Source organism: Muntiacus reevesi, chromosome 3, assembly GCF_963930625.1.
Source record: "Muntiacus reevesi chromosome 3, mMunRee1.1, whole genome shotgun sequence".
Lineage (NCBI taxonomy): Eukaryota > Metazoa > Chordata > Mammalia > Artiodactyla > Cervidae > Muntiacus > Muntiacus reevesi.
The window spans coordinates 99,054,111-99,074,802 of NC_089251.1; the positions used below are offsets into that span (position 1 = coordinate 99,054,111).

The window sequence follows — 20,692 nt, forward strand, 5'->3', positions numbered from 1 at the left end:
TTGCTGCAGAGCGAGCACTGAACTTTAGTGGAAACCAGCAGGCTAGCGCTTTCTCGAGATCTGCAGTGTCCCCTCCCGTAAGGAGGCTGTGCCAGCTGGGTACTTTAAGCAGTTGTAAGATTCACATCTATAAATTATCTTCTCAGATTCTCGCCTTCTGTTGTTTTTTGGGAATATTGTGTGTGTGTTAAGTCGTGTCTGACTCCTTGCGATCTCATGGACTGTAGCTCTTCAGGCTCCTCTGCCCATGAAATTCTCCAGGCGAGAACACTGGAGTGGGTAGCCATTTCCTCCCCCAACCCAGGGATCAAACCCACATTTCCTGCATTGGCAGGTGTATTCTTTACCACTGAGTCACCTGAGAAGCCCCTTTTTAGGAATAAATGTGCATAAAACTGGAAGATGATTCTGATGGGTAATTTCCCTAGGCTGGCAATTTTCTAGTCTTAGGACCCCTCTACACTACAAAAAAATTAAGAACTCCACAAACAGCTTTTATTATTTGGGTTATAGCCACTAATGTTTATTAGAGTAAATGCATTTTAAAATAACAGTAACTTAATTATGTTAACATTTTATGAAGGACAACTTCCAAAACAAATTCAGGGAGAACAGCATTTTACATTTTTGTAAATCTTTTTCATGTCCAGCTTAATAAGAGTTGGATTCTCACAGCTGTTTCCAAAACCTGTTGTGTGAGTTGATGTAAAGCTGACTTCACACAGATAGGAAGTTAGAAGTTTCTAAATAGGCTTCTCAGGTAATAGAGGCTATACTATGTCACTACACAGGTGGTAGTTTCTTAAAGGCAATGTGGATATGAAACCTTATCAATGAGCATACTTATCAAGAGCAACACTCTTGCATTAAAACCCACTTGTCAAAAAAAATAAAACCCACTTGTCTCACTTATACTTTTAATGAGTCTTGCCCATGAGTGTCTTTATAACATGCCTTAGTTATTTGGAAAACGGTCATTCACTAAATTATGCAAATCTTTCAAATGTTAACACACTTCATCATAAATCACATGTGTTCCTATCACCACCAATCCCCTCAGAAAAGCCTAAGCATTGGGATGATGTCAAGCTCGTGATGTCAATACGAGTTTTCACAAATTTGAATTTTTGCTGGAAAGCTTGTTTTATCATTGGCAACACGATCAGTTTCCTTTGAAGTGACAGGCTCATTCCATTCGTTTCCCAGAAAATGTCTCCCAAATAGCCAAGTCTAAACACTATGGTTTGCTCGTTCTTCCAAGTAGAAATGGTTATGCCACGGGCACCGCTGATGGAGCATGCGTGCACAACTGCTCTCCCTCTGGACAGCCTCGCCTCCGGGTGCAGCAGGACTGCTGCGTGCCTGCTTTCCACAGAATGCGGTATGCCCAAGGGTGGAGCTCTAATTTATTTGTATTGGTTCTATTGAGGATATTTCTCAGTGGAGTTGGCAGGCAGTATTTCCACTGAGGGCAAAGCATGGAGACCCGACTGCAGTATCTGGTGCCACTCCCTTGTTTCGGAGGTGCTGACCTCTACCGGCCCTGAAGCACTCTAGGGATTTCCAATGGCTGGCAGGCACATCTTGAGAACCACGGCTCTAGGTACTGCCCCAGCTGTCTTCAAAATCTAAGGTCATGATTTCTGCGGTACAGAACTGAACTGAAGGCCATGGCCTTGAGGATGGTCTTCAAGTCAAATCCCCCTTGGCTGTGCCTGTCCGAGGACAATCTGAGACCCAGCGCTGCCTGCCTTTGCCAGTGTTTCTCCACCTCTTTGCAAGGGGCTTCTTTTCACCACTCACCTCCACTGTGGAAATCTAAGAGAGACCACAGTATATTTATGTACTGTGGCCCTTTAGAGGGCACATGTTGTCCCTTTAGGATTTTTTTGCCCCTCACCCAATACCCAGTTTCCACCCCCACTAAGAATGTATGACCTGTAGCCAACAGTAACTCCCTGCTAGGGTTCACATTCTCCCCACGTATTTCTCAGCACTCCCCGCTGTCATCACAGCACCTAGCACAGGAGGCTGTAAGCATTTCTAAGAAAAAGCAAAGGGGTCTCTTATTCTAACAAACCTACATTAAGGAATTAATTTCAGTACTGACTGCCTGTCTTAAATGCAAGGATTTACCCAGAAAATGGGAAGATAGGACCTACTTCAAAGAAGGACTCACCAAGAAATTCTTTTAAATTTGTGAATGCCCCTATAACATAAAATAGGACTTGAGACTCGGATTATTTGTATAAAGCTTATAGTCTCAGAAAGGGCTGAGTTATATCCCTCCTACATAAAAATACGATGATTATAAATAGTATACTTAACCTCTGCTCTCAAATTGAACACTGCCCTAAAGCAAAATCTGGCTTAAGTACAATGCACAGATGTTCTGAAGCTCTTTACCAGGGGCTCCGTGTCAAAGGAGGGGGAAGGGTGAGTGGTCCTGTGGCCCTGCACCTCTCCCCAAGTCTGACTGCAGGAGGGCCAAATAAAGGAAGGTCAAGAATGCTCCTCCTGGTCCTCTCGGGGACTGGGGAAGTCTGAGGACATTTTCTGGGGAAGCAAGATTCTGTCCAAAGCCAAAGTGGCTCAGATGCCTTCAGACGGCTGATACTTCCAGAAGGCCAACTCTCCATCGTCACTGCAGGAGGCCAGAAGCCCCCGCTCCTTGGGGTTCCAGGCCACGCAGTTGACATCCTGGGAGTGGGCCTGAGCCACGTGGGCTGTCAGGGAGAAGGTGGGCTGCTGCGGGTCTGAGCCGGGATCCTCCTCAAATACTCGGATGGCATCATCCCCACAGGCAGTAGCCAGGGCCCCTGTCAGCTGACACCTGGGGGGTGGGGGGGAACAGGTGTGTCGGTGAGCGTGCAAGCGGCTCCTCCCTCCCAACCTGGCAAGTCAGGTGCAAGGGGCTGGTTCTAGTTCCAAACTTGAGGACTCAGCTACAAGTCTCTTCTCCTGGAACCTCTCTAAAAAACAGGTAGCTGCAAACATCACCCCAAGCTTCAAGTGCTGCCATCTAGGTTTCTTTCAATATAGTTAACCTAAAAACTACATATAACTCTCAATTGTACTTTTCTCACTTGGCACAAGCAGTTGCCCTGACATGAAGTGTTCCTGACTGTTTTTTTTTAAGCTGATACAACAGGTCACTTAATTTTACCATACTTTTACTTGAGTTCATTTTTGCTATTTCCAAATGTATGATAATATAAATAAAACTTAGATGCCCATCAAGTTTTTCAGCTATTTAGGGTTATTTCCTGAGGACAGATTCTCAGGGCCAGAACTGCTCTCTGACCAACTCTATGTGAATGGTATGGCTTTCCTAGACTCCCTAAGGGTAGAAGCTGTGTTACCAAACCATAAAACCCCAGCCATGATGTCACAGTTTCAAGAATACATATCTCTGGGTGGTTTGATGCTGTGGATGGTATGGAGCTACCCTCAGCCTGGGTCTAAGTCTGTCCCCTGCTCCTGTGAACCCGGGGCCAGTCAGTGCTAAACCAGCATGGAGACAGTCTAGCCTGATCTGAGGACACGAGGGTGGCTGCTCTATATCCCCACGTATTCCCAAAGGTGAAAGAGCGCCCTGACTTCTCGAGGATCTCTGGAATGGTTGGGCGGGGTGGAGGGGAGGAGTGGAGCTCTTACCAAGCGATGTCATAAATGGTCCTGGAGTGGAAGCCTGACAAGGTGCAGACACACTTCCAGCTGGCCTCGGAGCCGCTGCATGCCACCCCTGTGTGAAGATTTCTCTTGAGCCTTGGGGGTATCCATGCCCTGGGCACTTCAGGGGAGAACCTGCCCCACCGCAGGAGACCCTAGCTTGCCCTCCCCCATCCGCACCACCTGAGGCCTCATGCTCACTCCTCTGTCCCCATCTGCCCTGATCTGCCTTAAACACCGCAGCCAGACTGGCATTTTCCCAGCAGGATTCTGAGAAGATGTCCTGCTCCTCAAAATCCCTTTTGCTACAGACTATGTCTGACAAGTTATCCTGCTTTTTTGGATAAGACTCTTGAGAGTCCTCTGGACAGCAAGGAGGTCTAATCAGTCCATCCTAACGGAAATCAACCCTGAATGTTCACTGGAAAGACTGATGCTGAAGGTGAAGCTCCAATACTTTGGCCACCTGATGTGAAGAACTGACTCGCTGGAAAAGACCCTGATGCTGGGAAAGACTGAGGGCAGAAGGAGAAGTGAGCAACAGAAGATGAGATGGTTGGATGGCATCACCAACTCAATGGACGTGAGTTTCAGCAAGCCCTGGGAGATGGTGACAGACAGGGAAGTCTCGCATGCTACAGTTCATAGGGTTGCAAAGAGTTGGACACGACTTAGTGACTAAACAACATCAGCTACCAAGCCCAACCTACCTTATTTCTCTCCAAACTCCTTATGCCCTATGCTCCATCTACCCCATGCAGATCCCTGTTCCTGGTGTAAATCTAGGCCGTCTTCACTTTCAATGCCTTTGCTCATGTGGTCCTCTTTGCATCTAGAATTTCCTTTTTTTCTTTTGTGACTATGTCTGGTAACATGTGGGAGCTTAGTTCCCTGACCAGGTATCAAACCAGTGCCCCCTGCATTGGAAGCATGGAGTCTTAACCACCGGAAATCACAGCAGTCTCTTCTTATGTTAAAATGCTACACACTCCTTTCCTTCTGGATGAAATGGCCCCCCTTCCCCAGAGCCTCCCAGGACTCTTCCAGCACCCTCCCTGGAGCCCTCCCATGGCACATCTATGAAGGGCCCAGTTTTCTGTGACTCATCCATCTGTCTCAGCCACTCAGCAGAGACGGGTCTTCAGCTCCCAGGTGGGCCCTCACCTTGCTCATTGCCTGGGAGATACTGGCGCCAGACGCGCACGGTGCGGTCATCACTGCAAGACGCCAGGCGCTGGCCACTGGGGTCAAAGGCCAAGCTCCACACGGTGGACTCGTGGCCTTCGAGGGTGGCGCAGCACACCCAGTCATCCTCTTCCTCTCGGTAGAGCTTCACCGTGTCGTCGTAGCTGGCGGAGGCCAGCAGCTGTAGGGAGGCCAAGGACAACACAGTACGTGTGTGTAGGGCCCGGGAGTGTCTGCAGCTCCAAGACTTCTCCCTCCCAGGACAGGACAGTCCCAGGGATGTGCTTTTATAAAGGCACTCACTGATGTCTTCTGGTCACAGACAGAGACTCCTGGGAAAGCCAGGTTGAGGCTGAAGAGCAGAAGGCAGCTGGGTACAAGCCTCCACATCACAATTCCTTCCCACCAAGATACCTGGCTCTTACCTCCTGGCTCGGGTGCCAAACCACATGCTTGACGTCCTGTGTGTGGGAGTTGAGGACGCTGACACATTCATACTCGTCCTCTTCATCAACTGTGGGCGAGAGGAGAAGGGGGCACACAGGCCGACTCTCAGGGACACAAGGGTGGGGGCGGCGGGAGAGTCGGTGGCAGGCTCTCAAGTGTACCTGGAGGGATCTGGACTCACCTTCCCAGACCCACACACTCTTGTCTCGGCTGCAGGTGGCAAGGAGGTTGCCAGACGGAGCCCAGGCCACTGACTTGACCTCGTTTTCATGGCCCTCCAGAGTGGTGACACACTGCACAGTGAAGGGGGACAAGACTCAGTGCCAGCTGAGACCCCCGTGGTCCTCGCAAGGTCAGTCCCCCTAACCCGGGCCGGCTCAGGTTCCTAGACCAGGAGCCTCCCTGGTGGGCCAGCGGCTAAGAATCAGCCGGCCAACGCAATGCACACAGGTTCCAACACTGGTCCCCCGGAAGACTCCACATGCCCTGGAGCAACTAAGTCCGTCTACCACAACTAGTGAAGCCCAAGAGCTCTACAGCCCCTACTCCAAAACAAGAAGAGCCACCACAAGAAGTCCATGCACCGCAACAAAGAGTAGCCCCCACTTCCACAACTGGAGAAAGCCCACGCAAAGCAGCAGAGACTCAGCACAGCCAAAAATAAAATACTAGAGAAAAAAAAATTTCCTAAACCAGCCCTGGGGATCAAACAGGCAACAATCCTGGTCCCATGTACTCGCCTCAAAGTCATCCTCGTTCTTCTTCCAAATGCAAGTGGTGGCATCAAAGCTGGCCGAGGCCAGGTAATTTCCACACGGAGACCAGGCCACCTTCCTCACGGTGCGCTGGTGGCCTTCACAAAGAACAGATTTGCAGTTCCAGCTGTCACCTAAAAGCAGAGGACAGGCTAGGCTCTGGAATTGGGTGCACAAGAAGGTGCGGAAGCACTAGACATGCCATTGGGTAATCGGGTCCAGTGTCAGAGCCAAGCTGGGAGTCGAAGCTCAATTAACAACAGGCTTAAATTGACTCCAGTTAAATTGACTCCAGTTAAAGTTACAGAAAGCTGGAGGCATCCTTCTGAAACAAATCTGAGGAATCACCTACGTGTGTGTGTGTGTGCCCGCCCTAAGTCACTTCAGTCACCTCTGACTCTTTGCGACCCCATGGACCATATAGTCTGCCAGGCTCCTCTGTCCATGGAATTTTCCAGGCAAGACTACTGGAGTGGGTAGCCATTCCGGCCTCCAGGGGATCTTCCTGACCCAGAGATCCAACTGGCCTCTCTTGCATTGGCAGTTGCCACCTGATAAATGCCCTTGGGATAAAATCTAAATTTCTTCAACTGCTGAGAATTACTTTGAAGCCTACTTTCTTCCTTCTCTCCTCATTTTCCTGCCTCAGCAACTATCACAATTTCCCTAACAGTTTCAGTCTCTCTATTGACATTTTAGCTTCTGCTGGCTGCTGATTCCTTCACCGGAAAACCCGTTCTCAAAGTGCCTAAGGTTCAACTCGAAGGTAACCCCTCCATCTTCTCCCTCGGCCCGCGACCCTCGTCCAGGGTCTGCCTGCCCCGCAGGCTGAGTACTCCCCGAGACTGGCACCCACAGCAAGCGCAAGGAGACCGCTTGGCTGCAGGGATCGTGCAGCCGGACCGGGGCTTACCCTCCCTGCCCCAGATGCGGACGCTGCGGTCGCCACCGCACGAGGCCAGCAAGGTTCCCGCGGGGTTCCAGGCCAGGAACCAGCAGCGGGAGTCCGGGTGCGCCAGGATACGGCTAAGCAGCACCAGCGAGTCCTTCATGGCTGCCCGGCGCAGGAGGAGACAAAAATGAGCAGAGCCAGCCGCGCCAACTGCGGTTCCCACAGAGGAAACCCCCTTGCGCCCGAATCCAGGGTCCACTCTGGAAATGAAGCGCCCGCAGCTTCGGCCGCGCTGCCTTCTGGGAGTTGTAGTCGTCCTTTCCCCACCCCACTCCCCCAACCCCGGTCCCACCTCCAACGAAAAGCATGGCGGCACGGCCTGGAACTACCAGTCCCGTCAGGCCTTGCGCAGGGAGCCGGCGGCGCGCCCGGCCTGTGTCGCGCGCCGAGAACGGGGCGGGGAGCCGGAGGAGGCGGGGTCAGAGGTGGAGGAAGCCGGAAGTGGATCGGGCCGGGGTCTGTCCGGGCGTTGCGGGTTTGGGCCCTGAAATCGCTCGGGTCGGGGTAACTGAGGAGCTCGTGACCGGGACGGAGCGACGCCATCCCGACACTGAAGCCTGTTGACTGGTGAGGATCAGGAGTCGCTGAGGGGTGGGTCCTATCTGGGCATAGATCGCACCGCAGAGCGCCGTTCCCAGATCCTGGGTCCCTGATCCCTGCGGCCCACCTTGGCCCTCCGCCCCTGGACACCCTCTGTCCAGGACCCCGAATCCGGCTCTTTCTTCCACCGGCAACGGATACCTCCGCCCCAGCCCCTCTCCCTACTGTATTCTGCCAAGGTCCAGCGGGCCCCCAGCCCTCTCCGGGTCATCGTCCCTCACCTCCGCAGCTCCACTCCGGGGTCCCCGTCCCCGCCCCCCGAAGCTCTGCAGCTCTCCTGTCTCTGCTCGGCCCTCGGTCCCACCCCCACCCCCTTGGGTCGGCTCTGACCGCCTTCCTCCAGCCTCACCTGCTACGAACCCCGTACGTTGCTCTCCTCCCCCCGGACAGGCAGGCTCTGTGCGCCCCGCGGAGGTCGGCGGCGACCAGCAGCGACCGCAGAGCGACGGCGGGCGGCCCCGGACATGTACGCCCCCGGAGGCGCAGGGCTGCCCGGCGGGCGCCGGCGGAGAAGCCCGGGAGGCAGCGCTCTGCCCAAGCAGCCGGAGCGTAGTCTGGCCTCGGCCCTGCCGGGGGCCCTGTCCATCACCGCGCTCTGCACCGCGCTCGCCGAGCCTGCCTGGCTGCACATCCACGGTGGCACCTGTTCCCGCCAAGAGCTGGGGGTCTCCGACGTCCTAGGCTACGTGCACCCGGACCTGCTGAAAGGTGAGGGCGCTGCGCGCCAGCCCTCTTCTTTCTGGGCGCCCGGAACTCCTCTGCAGGGTGCGGACTGGAGCTGAGATAGCCTGGGGTAGGCACCTGGTTGAAGGAAACAGCCCATTGCTGCCTGATGTTCTTACCCACCAGGTGGCTCTGTTTGGGGTCCGGCCCCTCATTAATTCTGATGTTATTCAGCCAAGCACCCACTCCTCAACGCCATGGTAATCTGGACTGCTATTTTTGGCTTCTGCTGGGAGAAGGGCGCTGTATATCAGAGAAAAGATAAGGGTACTAGGCATCACAATTACCTGTCTCCTTCTAAGGAGCCGGAGATACAGGAAGACTTTTTTGGGGGCCGGGAGGGGGTGGGTCAGCTTGAGAAAAAGGAACTTTAAAATACGGCTAGATTTTAAAAGATGTTTGTGAGTTCTGCAGTCTTTGGATTGTTAGAGGAAAAGGGAGTCTATGGTATTTTCAATAACCAAAAGTTAGTTCCATTGCCACCCTCAGTAAAACAATAGGAATTTGGCTCGTGGAACCCTCACAAGTGTGACGGAATGAGGTAAGGTTGCTTTGTTCAGTATGGTGCTTCCTGGCCAGGGAAGCAGAAGAAAGAGGAACCAGACCATCATCTTTACTGGATGCAGAGGGGCCCTGTAGCCCATCCTTCCCAGCCTTCGTCTCTGGCAATGAAGGTACAGGCTATGTGGTGTGGGGGCAGTATTGCACTGCCTAGATTTTACAGGGAAAATGGTCGGTGGATTGCAAACAGCCCTTATTAACAGCAGAGTTCATTACCCCCAAGGCCTTTTGAACCATTCCTGAAGGTTTCTCCGTGTGCCACTCCTGGCTGTAATTCATTCCAGATGTGTGTTGCCCCATGTCTCAGATTCCCCTTCCTGTTAGGTATCTTCAGCATTGTCTAAGGATTCAAACTGCCTGGGGTTTGGTGAAAAGGTCAAGTTCTCTCTGAGTGCCTGGGATCATATACTACTTGTGCAGGTCGAGGCTGAAAAGCCCTGTCCTTGTGGTCTCATGTTGTCCTTCTCTGAGTGTTCTCTTGCTGGTTTGCATTTCTCTTTGAGTTTTCAAAGCTTTCAGATGATTTTGTAGAGAACAGGATGGGGGCTTCTGGTTTGTTTCCAACTATCACCGTGATGATTGCTTTCACTGTGTTGGCGCACTAATACCTATGGGCCTCGCTGGTGGCTCAGATGGTAAAGAATCCACCTGCAGTGCAGGAGACCCAGGTTTGATTCCTGGGTCGGGAAGATCCTCTGGAGAAGGAAATGGCAGCCCACTCCAGTATTCCTGCCTGGGAAATCCCATGGACAGAGGAGCCTCACAGGCTACAGTTCCTGAGGTCACAGAGAGTCAGATACAGCATAGCCACTAACGCTAACACTTACCACAGGATGGAGACCACGTGCTGTGTAGCTTTCTTTGTAGCCAAAAGCCCATCAAGCTTGAGTTGAGTCAGGGTGACTTTTTTGTTAGCACGTTCCCCAGAACTTGCCTTCTTTGAGGCACAGCTGCCACTTTCCACTGCTTCGTCCAAACCTTGGCAGTTGAGCCCCTTGGTGGTCAATATTTCAAGTGCTTGGTGTCATATCAAAACTGGGAGTGTATGTGCATGCTCCGTTGTGTCCTACTCTTTAAAACCCCATGGACTGTAGCCTGCCAGGCTTCTCTGTTCATGGGGATTCTCCAGGCAAGAATACTGGAGTGGGTTGCCATTTCCTTCTCTGGAGAATCTTCCCAACCCAGGGATAGAACCCGAATCTCCTGCATCTTCTCCATTGGCAGGTGGATTCTTTACCACTAGCTTTCTGGAAAGCCCCCATTCTGAAAGGGAATTCATGATGCCTCTCTATTTCAGATTGTTCCTAGGAAGGCTTGTAAAATTCCTGCTATGGAGGGAGGGGCCCATCTGATTCCATGTCTTCATTCCAAAGGTCCAGGAAACTGTCTCAGAGAAGTGAAATGATCCCTGCAGGGGCACACAGCTGGGAACAGCAGAGTTGAGTGCACCACACTTTTGACACCAGTATGAAGTGATGCTGTCTCGTTTATGTTTGCTTTACTTCAGCTATCATAAGGAACGACCTCACAATGGTTTATCTCACCCTGGCATACATCCTTGTCAAAGGCACGTCAAAAATAATTTCTTGGTTCTGTTCTCCTTTGTTCACACACGTATCTACCTTTTCTGAGAAATTATCCAAGCTGGATTTTGTCTTTTATAAGGCAGGTCGCCTTCACCTTTACATGATGCCTACCTGTTCATGTGTTTAGGGATCTTAACCCATGAATGGTTTCAGCTTGGTTTTCCTTGGTCTCCTTGGCCATTGCAAGCTGGGAACGCTTGGTGTCCTTTAATAAAGGCGTTGACAGTGCTACCTCATGAGCTATCACAGAAGGTGGTAAAGAATCTGAAGGTCCCTGATTGCTTCTCTTCTTTGTGCGTGCTTAGTTGCTCACTCATGTCCGACTCTCCGTGACCCCATGGACTGTAACCCACCAGGCTTCTCTGTCCATGGGACTCTCTGGGCAAGAATACTGGAGTGGGTTGCCATTTCCTTCTCCAGGAGGTCGTCCCAACCCAGGGATCGAACCCGGGTCTCCTGCACTGCAGGTGGATTCTTTACCTTCTGGTCCACCAGGGAAGCCCCCTCTTCTCTGTACCAGTTGGCTTTTGGGTGCCCGCTGGGCCTTCAGTCATTTGCTGCTGTGTAGGGTTGTGCCGAGCCTCTGGGTCTAGCAGATATCCTGGTGTGGAGGCCTGGCTATTCCCCATCTCAGGAGAGGGCAGAGCTGTGGGGTACAGGCCTGGTACATGTAGGTGCTTCCAGAGGGAGAGCAGACCCTGCCAGCTCTCTGCAGGTGATGGGGAGTGGAGCGGGTCACCAGGCTTCGGCATGATGCCTTCCCGTGTCTTGGCCCCCTGCCTGAGTAGCGGGCATTGCACTAAGCACCCTTCATGCCTGGCTGTAGTGTCCCCTAAACAACGTCTTTATTTGGTAGGTAACTGTCATCACCCCCATCATACACACACAAACACTCGCAGGCCTTAGGCCCAGGCTGCTCTCTTACACCCTTACCACTGAGCCTTAGGGCGCACTAGACTTTTTCCTCCATCAGAGCTGTCCTGGACCTCTTACTTCCCCATTCTGGTTGAGCTTTTCTCACAAGCCAAGGCAAAACTGCTTTTTATTCCTCTTGCCCTCTCGTTGCTGGGCTGAGTTAAAGCCCATCATCCTCTCTCATTCCCAGAGCCCTGAAGGCTTTTACAAATGCCATGGCTCAGAAGATCCTGTCGGGAATTCCTTTACTCCCCTGGGCTGCCCGCTTCTCACACAGCTCTTCAGCCTGGGCCGGGGGCCAGAGATGTGTCCAGACCTCTGGTGGCCCCCAGCAGGGGAGCCCAGATAACCGTTCCTTCTGAGCCTCAAGCCCTCTCTGCCCCTCAAGTGTGCCCAGCAAGGGGGCAGCGGGGAACACAGGCTCAGGAAGCATCTCTGGAGAATGAGGGAGTTTAGGATGTGAAGTCGGGGGAAATCACAATTGACAGCAAGTCATGGGAAGGTCAAGGGCCTTCTGGGAAGGGCTGGCATGTCTGAGGGGTAGTGACCAATGCACCTGGCATTTCTGGATCCTGTAGGGGCATGTCCTTGGAGGCAGCTGGGCCAGGACCCTTGGGATCTGTGGGACCACCCAGCCGGGCACTGGAGGGCCCTCTTGGAGTCTTGTGTCAGAAGCCTTGTCTGGAAGCTAAAAAGTCAAGAGAGGGGTGCAGCTGTATAAAGTGGGTGAATGAATGCTGGAAGAACTGACTCAAGGACTCCAGTGAGGGGGCAATAGGAGAAGGAACAGAAGGGAACTGGCGAGAAGCCACTAGAAGCTTCCTGCCTGCTGCCTCTCTGGGCCAGGAGGGGATGAGAGCCATGGGCAGGTAGACAGGAAGAGCGGGGGCCTTCCAAACAAATCCAGCCCAGTGACTCACCAATGACCTTGGGCACAGTCAGGTCTGTGGGATCCTGTTACACAGCAGCTGCCGTCTTCCCGGCGACCGGAGGGGATAGGCAAGCAATGGTTACCAGAGTAAGCAGGCCAGAGCACAGGGTGCGTGCGGTCTGCCCAGAGCGTGGCGGATGCGGCGCTGGTGGAATTTAAGTTCAGGGTTCTGCTCCGCGTGCCATTTCTCTTCACAAATAAAATAACACACACATAGCATTTGAGGATGGGCTTCTCTTAGGCAGCCCTCTCAACAGAGCAGATATTCATTGCCCTCCCTGCCACACCGATGTCTGGCAGGGGAGGAGAGAAAGGGACATTGAGATCCCGACCCCAGGAGAGCCTGAGCAGGGTTCTAAGCAGGGCCGGGGTAGCGCTGCCTGTCTGCTGTGTGCTCTCAGACCCTCTGATGAGGGCCCACCGGGCACGTGGGGCAGGGTTCTGGGATATCTGTCAGCATCACTCCAAGGGAAGTTCCCATTTGGCTCCCCCTGCCCTGACCCAGAAGGTTTGCTCAGAGCTTTGGAGTGGAGAAAGGCATAAGGCAGTCAGGTGGAAACAAAGCCTGTTTGAACTGTGGGTGCAAAGCCCCTTCTCTGGACCACGTCCTCACCCCCGGGGTGCTGATCCTCTAGCCCCCACTGGCTGATGTGCGTGGACAGGGCAGTTCTTGGTGTTGGGAGGAAAGGCATGCCAAGGAAGACACTGTTGGGGCCACCCAGCACAGAGGGAGTGAGGCTACTCCTTCCTGGCACTTTGGAGTCTGGCTGCCCCCAAGGGCCCTTGTGCAGATGGGGCAGGTGTCGTTGCTTCCACTGACAGGTGAGTGGGCTGATGTCAAGGACAGCTTGCCCGAGGTGATGCATAACCTGTGGTGGAACTGAGACTGGGGGCCAGTTCACATGCCTTCTGGTTTTTTTTTTTTTTTCCTAATATTTCTTTATTTGGCAGCACCAGGTCTTAGTTGCAGCAGGCGAATCTTTAAATCACGGCATGTGGGATCTAGTTCCATGACCAGGAATTGAACCCAGGCCCCCTGTGTTGGGAGCTTGAAGTCTTAGCCACTGGGCCGCCAAGGAAGTCCCCTGCCTTCTGCTTTTAAGAGTCAAGACTCTGGCCTTCCCTGATGGCCCAGTGGTAAAGAATCCACCTGCCAGTGCAGGAGACACGAGTTCGATCCCTGATCCGGGAAGATCCCATCTGCCATGCGCCACAACTACTGAGCCTGTGCTCCATAGCCCAGGAGCTGCAACTGCTGAAGCCCAAGGCCTTAGGCCCGTGCTCTGCAACCCTAGAAGCCACTGCAATGAAAAAAGCCCATGTACCACAACTAGAGTCGCCCCTGCTCACTGCAAGCAGAGAAAAGCCCGCACCCGGCAAGGAAGACCCAGAGCAACCAAAAATAAACAAATAAAATCACACTGTATATGTATTTTTTTAATTAAAAAAGATAAGAGCCAGGCTCTGACGGTTGCTGAAGCTTAGATCACACCCAGCAGGTTCGGCTCAATGATTCCCAGGAGGACCTTCATTCATCGTTCAACAATCCAAACCTTTTGGCCTAGAAGAGAATCCATGCTTCCAGCTGTTTCCGTAATGAGCTCAGCGGACACTGGTGCTGACGTCTCTGCCAGCATCCGCAGTCCCTCTTGACTTCTCCCTCAGATCCAGCTCTTCAGGATCTGATCAATTAGCTCCATCGGGGAAATATGAAACAGCTGACTCTGGTGCTCAGTGATGGTGAGCATCACGGTGCCAGGGAGCCTGACACTGGTTCGGAGCCCAGCTCTGTGCTGTGTGTGACCTGCAAGAAGTCACTTAACCTCCTGGAGCCTCTGATTCCTCATCTGAACCATATGATGAATCCCCTGGAGTGGAGTGAGGCTTAACTGAGATAACATTTGCCCCACCTGTGTGCACAGGCAGGCATACCTGGAGGGAAACACAAGAAACTGCCAACAAGGTTGTCTCAGAGCTTCCCTGGGGGTCCAGGGGTTAAGATGCTGCACTTCCACTGGAGGAGGCTCAGATTCAATCCCTGGTTGGGGAACTAAGATCCCGCATGCCATGTGGTGTGGCCAAAATAAAATTTAAATTTAAAAAAAGATGTTTATCTCTTGGGAGGGGCAGCTGAACATCTGTGGAAGTCTTCCTTGTGGCTGAAATAAGGATATTCTGAAACATAAGACCCCTGGATGTGTGTCCAGTGGATGTACGTTGTAAAGGATGCTAATACAATGAACATCCTGTAGTCACCATGCCACCTAAGAAGGGATCTCTGAAGCCCTGGGTGTTCCATTTTTTATTTAAAACTAGTTGTTAAATTAAAACTGAGTAGCACAATTAAAGCATCGCTCAGAGGGCCTGGCCATGTTGAGTAATGTGGGAGGAATCTGAACCCAGCCTGCTGCAGAGCAGACTGTGATGCAAACCTTTCTACCCTGCCGCTCACAAATTATTCTTGGAGGCACTAGAAGAAAACTTGCGTCTTGGCAGGTCCCTGCCGTGTGCCACGTGGACCCCCAGAAGAACTGTCACAGACAGTTTTTAGTAGCATTCACAGTGCAGCCAGGAAACAGCCCATCTCTAGGAACTTTTGTTTTAGAGAGGCCCTGTGGGCTTCTAGACTCCTTCAGGCCCGCAGGGCCAGATTAAATGAAGGCTGGACCTCGTTGCTGGCAGAGTTTAGGCACAGGCAGGCCTCCTGGCAGCAGGCGATCACCCAGGGTGATTGGATGAGGGGGCTCCAAACAGATGGTCAGCTGACAGGAGAGTGACAGATAGCTCTGAGGGCAGCTTGGCAGGTGACCTGAAGCCAGATCAAGGCATATGAGTCATGTGGGCTCAGCCAACATCTGCCTGGCGAATTTTGCACCCAAGGCAGAAGTGTGTGCTGTCACAAAGGCCCAGGGCCTCTGTGTATCTGGTCTGGTTTTTCTGTGTGGGAGGCCAGGCCTCAGTCCAGGTGACCCCATGAGGCTAGTCAACGTCTGGTGATTTGAGTCAGCTTGATTGAATTCAGGTGCCCTCCCCAGCTTTTGGACTCTTCCTCGTCAGTTCACCTTCCTCTGGGTCCAGTGTCTCCTGGAGTGTAAGGCTCAAGCCGCCTGCGCTGCTTGTGGCAATTCAGACCCCAGGCCCTGCTCCAAACCAAGAGCTCGGAACCTCTGCAGCTTGGGCACATGTGCTCAGCCAGCACCCTGCTGTTTCTCTGTGCACCTGGGAGGGATAACCACCATCCCGCGGCCTCTCGGCCTGAGATCCAAACTCAGGGAAGGAGTGGACAGTGTAAATCTCGTCAGCCCTTTTTACAATTTTCCAAATCCATTTTGGTGATCTAAATAAAAGAAGAACTTGCTGGTGGCTGAATAGGGGAAGTTAAGGCCCATTTTCTACTTTTTATCAAAGCTTAAAATGGTTTCTTTTTGAATCAGCCTTTATCCTGTTTGTGTTTCTAGAACTATGGCAGGTTGCGTAGATATCAAAGGGAACTGACAGTGCAGTCTGGATGGAATAAAAATTTTTTTAAAAAGAAAGCAAGAACGATATTAAAGCCCCAGAAGGACCTGCAGGTTGCTCGCTGTGTCCGGTGTGCAGTTGTCAACCTGGGGGTCTCACCAGGACCCTGGGGACTCCTTGCTCTTTGAATGTTGGGCCTCCTGTTTTAGCATCTTCCTCTTTCTTGGTCCCTTCCCTCGTTTTTGCTAGAGCGGGCAGCCCCCAAAGGCTTTGCCCTCGTTTCAGAAGGTATTTGGTGCTGTCAGCTTCTGAACCTTCCATGCTTTTGTGGTATAAATCTGATTGCTTCTTAGCTTTTCCCATTTCTGGCTTATACTTCAGCTTATCTCTTGTGTCAAGTCCGTTCTAGCTCTGAGGCCCTTTACGTCCCAGTTTTCAGAATACTGTTTGGCCCTTCCTCTCTTTGTGCAGGTCTAGGTCTTAAAAATTTTTTTGTTTTATTTTGTTTTGTTTTAGTAGGATTTGGGGAGGAGCAAAAATAAATAAGGAGGTCCAGTCTACCAGCTCTCCTCATGAATTTAGTTCTCTCTTGTAATTATATGGTTCTCTAAACTGCTTCAGCTTCTTTTTTATTTATTTACTTATTTTGGCTGCACTGTATGGCATGTGGGATCTTAGTTCCCTAACTAGGGATCAAACCCATGCCCCTTGCAGTGAAAGCACAGAGCCTTAACTGCTAGACTGACAGGGAAGTCCCTTCAGTGTCTTTTTGAATGAAAAAGGGGACAAATGAGTGACTGGTAGAGAATGGACTCAAATGGAACTCTGGCCCTTGTCCCTTTGGCTGTCTCAGCTTAGAAGTCAAGGGGCTTTTCCTGCCAGCTGGAAGCACGCTTTAGCAGAATGGGTTAATGTGTCACATTAATTCTCAGGGTCTTTAAAGATGATTAGAAGAGCGTGGCAAATACACTTAACTCTTTGAACAACAATGGGATGCTGACTCTCCCAGCAGTTGAAAATCATGTTTGATTTGTGTAATTTATAGTTGGTCTCTGGATCCGTGATTCCACATCTCAGATTTAACCAACTCTGATCATATAGTACTCTTGAAAAACAATCCACCTGTAAGTGGACCCTCATATTGTTCAAGGGTCCACTGTACACTGAAGTGGAGTGCTGCACTTGGACTAGTCCTGATGGGAAGGGAGGAAGGACTCGAGGCTCATGGGAGCAGTGACCCAGAGGTCCTGTCTGCTAATAGAGGCTCCTCCCCCTTCTCTGCAGACCCCCTGGGAGCAGGAGCCAAGACCCTTTAGTCCTCTCCTAGCTCCCGTGGACTGCGGTGTGGGGAGAACTCCGAGGTGGGGACATCCTGCCCCAGGGTGTTCCTAAGAGCCCTGAGGATTTGGTTCTTCCCCTGCAGACTTCTGCATGAATCCCCAGACAGTCCTGCTCCTGCGGGTCATTGCCGCCTTCTGCTTCCTGGGCATCCTGTGCAGCCTCTCTGCGTTCCTTCTGGATGTCTTCGGGCCCAAGCATCCCGCCCTGAAGATCACCCGTCGCTATGCCTTCGCCCACATCCTCACAGGTAAGCCCGGGCCGCTCCCAGTGCGGGAGCAGCTGCCATGGGGCTGGGGCATCCTGTCTGGAGTTGCAGGTGGGGGCCAAGGGCTTTCCACGCGCAGACACAGTTCCCACTGCTTGTTCCAGCTCTGGCCTTTCACAGAGCACTGGGGCGGTGGGGCAGACACACTCGGCCAAGCTGGAGGGAGCAAATGTTGTTAGAATTTCTAAGAACTGGCGTCGCTCTCCAAGAGTGGGATCTGAAGCTCAGTTGGGCTCATGGGGCCCAGAAGGAGCCAGAGAGGAAACACTGTGTCTCCCTCGAGTGCATGGTTTCAGACTCCCTCTCCTCCCCATTCCTGTAGACCAGGCTTCTCTTCCCTCGTGACGGAGCTGCTGTGTTTATTTGACTTGGGTTAGTACTGACTCCAGATACCTATTCCTCTCAGGCATCCAGTGACCTCCAGCAGGCCTAGTAGCCCAATTCCAAATTCTTAAGACAGAGAGAATCTGACCGGCCTGGGCAGGGTGAGGCCTCTGTCCCCAGCCCTGGCCACAAAAACTCCCCGTCACAGGGTGTGGGGCCAGGCAGGTTCTCTGAGAATGGGGTTTGGGTGGAAAGGCTGCAGCTGGTTCTTCAAGTATCCAGGCTGCGGGGTGCCTACTAACCCCTTTTCCCTCTGTCCCCCCCAGTCCTGCAGTGTGCCACAGTCATCGGCTTCTCTTACTGGGCTTCCGAACTCATCCTGGCCCAGCAGCAGCAACATAAGAAGTACCACGGGTCCCAGGTGTACGTCACCTTTGCTGTTAGCTTCTACCTGGTGGCTGGCGCTGGCGGGGCCTCCATCCTGGCCACAGCGGCCAACCTCCTGCGCCACTACCCCACGGAGGAGGAGGAGCAAGCGCTGGAGCTGCTCTCGGAGATGGAGGAGAACGAGCCCTACCCAGCAGAGTACGAAGTCATCAACCAGTTCCAGCCGCCCCCGGCCTACACACCCTAGTGCCCCGTGGGCTTCGGTCCTGGGCCGCCCTCCCCACTCTGCAGCGCCGCCCCACCCAGAGGTGCTCCTTTCCCTAGCAGGTCTCACTGGTAGGATCCTGACCTCCGCCACCAACCTTCCCCAGGAGACACTCTACCTTTAGGGCTGTTCCTGGATCCCTGCTCTCGAAACCTGGGGTTCACTGATTTTAGATAACACACTCTTTTCCCTCTTGAACCTGCCTCTCCCTCCACGGTCACTAGTCATTACCAACCAGGGACGGTCATACACGTTTCCCCCTTTGTGGGCCTGCTCTCTGAGGCTGAGATTTCCCCTGGGGTGCTGTTGACAGTGGACAGTCCCTGATGGAAGAAGCATCCCTGGAACCCAAGGGAAAGGGGACCATGCCCCGCAGGCTTGCCTCACAGCTGTCCCCATGTGTCCCCCCAGCGGTAACTCTGGACCGAGCCCCTCTCCCGCCCCTTCTGGGAAAACCCAGCACAGGGCCGCCTGCCCTGTGGATTTCTCTGCACTTTAGTCTTTGGACTGCCTGTCACGTGGGTCCTGTTTTTAAGGGAAGAAGGGGTGGCCTCCAGGAAGTAGAGCAAGTACCCGCCCTGCCCCATCCCTGGATGGTAGCCCGAGGCCCAGTGGGGAAAGTGGGTCTCCTGAGGCCCAGAAAGGACCATTGTGAAGAGGGCCGCATCTCCCCATCCCCATCACCTCTTAAAATGTGAGTGGTTTTTAAAAGGGAAAAACAGCCAAGCAACACCACCAGTACTCTCTTTTTAAACTAGTGACAAGAACGTTGTCCATTGATCCCATCCCTTTTGGCCCTGCAGCGTTTGGGGCCCCGTCCCTTCCAGCCCCTGGCCGTTGCTCCCCGAATCTCTCCCGGCAGAATGCAGCCCTCCTCCATCCCCCCCCCCCCCCCCCCCCCAGTGACCATGGCTCCTGGGGCCTCCCTATGGGACCCAGAGCTGCATCATTGCCCGGCGGCGGGCTGAGGACTGTGGCCTGGCTGGCTGGCCAGCGTGGTGCTCCTCAGGACTGCAGCACTGAGACATAACCTGGCCTCCGTGTAGAAGCAGGGGCAGCAGGGCAGGAAGCCCGCCGCCCTCCACATAGGAACCACGCCCAGGGGACCCCTGCCACGTGAGGCGTCGGAGCTGCCTGGTCAACATGGGCAGACCGCCTGTGTCCTCCAGGCTCGACGGGCCCCCTGGACTGTGACTCGGGGCGGCGGCTTGCTGCACACCCTTCTCCCCTTCTTGAATGTACTCTGGTCTCACAGCGCGCTACCAGCTCTTTCTTGCCCGGCCATCACTGGCTGTCCTGTTTGCCACATGTGGCCCTGGATCAGCTGAGTTTTCTGCCCTGAGACCTGGGGCATCAAGTGGGAGAAATCTGAGAGCTTCGGTGCAGATCCAAATGGCCATGCTTCTTGGGAATCTGTCCAGGGTTGAGCAGAGAAGCAGACAGATCTCCGTGTCCTTCGCAGGCCATGGACAGAGTAAGACTGGAGAACGGACACCATCGTCAACCTGTGACTCGAAGGAACTGTCATGTCCCCTGTCCTTCCGTGGCCAGACTGCCCAAGGGTGTCTGGACAGATGTCCGTGGGGGTGGTGAATGCCGTGCCTGCACCTGAGTGAGCGGCCGCCTGGGGCTCAGTGTGATGCCAAAGCGTCTCATGGTGACTCTCACTCTTCCGGACTCTTCTCTCAGGCAAGAATGTGTGATACCTGAGCACAGTCATGGAGCTCAAATCAGTCTCGTCTTGCTGTAACGTGTGAGTTTGTCTTGGAAGATTTCCAGGGCATGGATAGCTCTCTTGACCCTGGGGGTCTGAGCTGGCAGACCAGGAGCCCGGGCACCGAACACGCATGCCAAAGTGACCGGTCATCTCACGAGGACCCACACCCAGGACCCTGTGAGCCGTTCCATGTGGTTCAGAATCCAGTTTTTATTAGCTCCCCAAGCCTCTAGCCTTTCTTTCTCTTTTCCCCTGCCCTCCTGACACTGATAGTTGTCATATAAACTCCCCTGGTTGTGTTCTTTTTTTTTTCCTAGAAAAAAAAAATTAAAAAGCAAAACAAAACAAAAAAACCAGAAACCACAAATAAGAATGTAATTGCCAATGGCTCTCTGTCATTTTTCTGTCCCAGTTTCTCCAATTTGGTTTGTTCCCTGCCTGTTGGAGAAGCAGGAGAAATTGAAGAAGGGATTACCTGACGGTCCAGTGATTGGGACTCCACACTTCCACTGCAGGTCGCACAAGTTCAATCCCTAGTCAGGAAACTAAGATCCTCTGTGGCATGGCCACACACACACACACAACAGAAATTGAGGAAGTGTGCCAT

At 52.9% G+C, this 20,692-nt stretch overlaps 2 protein-coding genes across 2 annotated transcripts; one reads left to right on the forward strand and one right to left on the reverse strand.

Annotated features, from left to right (window-relative positions):
• Positions 1-493: 493 nt before the first annotated feature.
• CIAO1 (cytosolic iron-sulfur assembly component 1) lies at positions 494-7,237 on the reverse strand. The gene is made up of 7 exons (XM_065929806.1): positions 6,973-7,237; positions 6,045-6,193; positions 5,486-5,597; positions 5,283-5,371; positions 4,837-5,038; positions 3,658-3,745; positions 494-2,833 (listed from the first exon to the last, which is right to left on the reverse strand). The coding sequence occupies exons 1-7, from the start codon at positions 7,109-7,111 to the stop codon at positions 2,593-2,595; spliced, it is 1,020 nt and encodes a 339-aa protein (XP_065785878.1). The 5' UTR covers positions 7,112-7,237; the 3' UTR covers positions 494-2,592.
• A 186-nt stretch (positions 7,238-7,423) lies between these two features.
• TMEM127 (transmembrane protein 127) lies at positions 7,424-20,463 on the forward strand. The gene is made up of 4 exons (XM_065929807.1): positions 7,424-7,578; positions 8,002-8,319; positions 17,210-17,374; positions 18,043-20,463. Exons 2-4 carry the CDS (start codon positions 8,076-8,078, stop codon positions 18,348-18,350), a joined length of 717 nt encoding a protein of 238 aa, XP_065785879.1. The 5' UTR covers positions 7,424-7,578; positions 8,002-8,075; the 3' UTR covers positions 18,351-20,463.
• Positions 20,464-20,692: the final 229 nt, after the last annotated feature.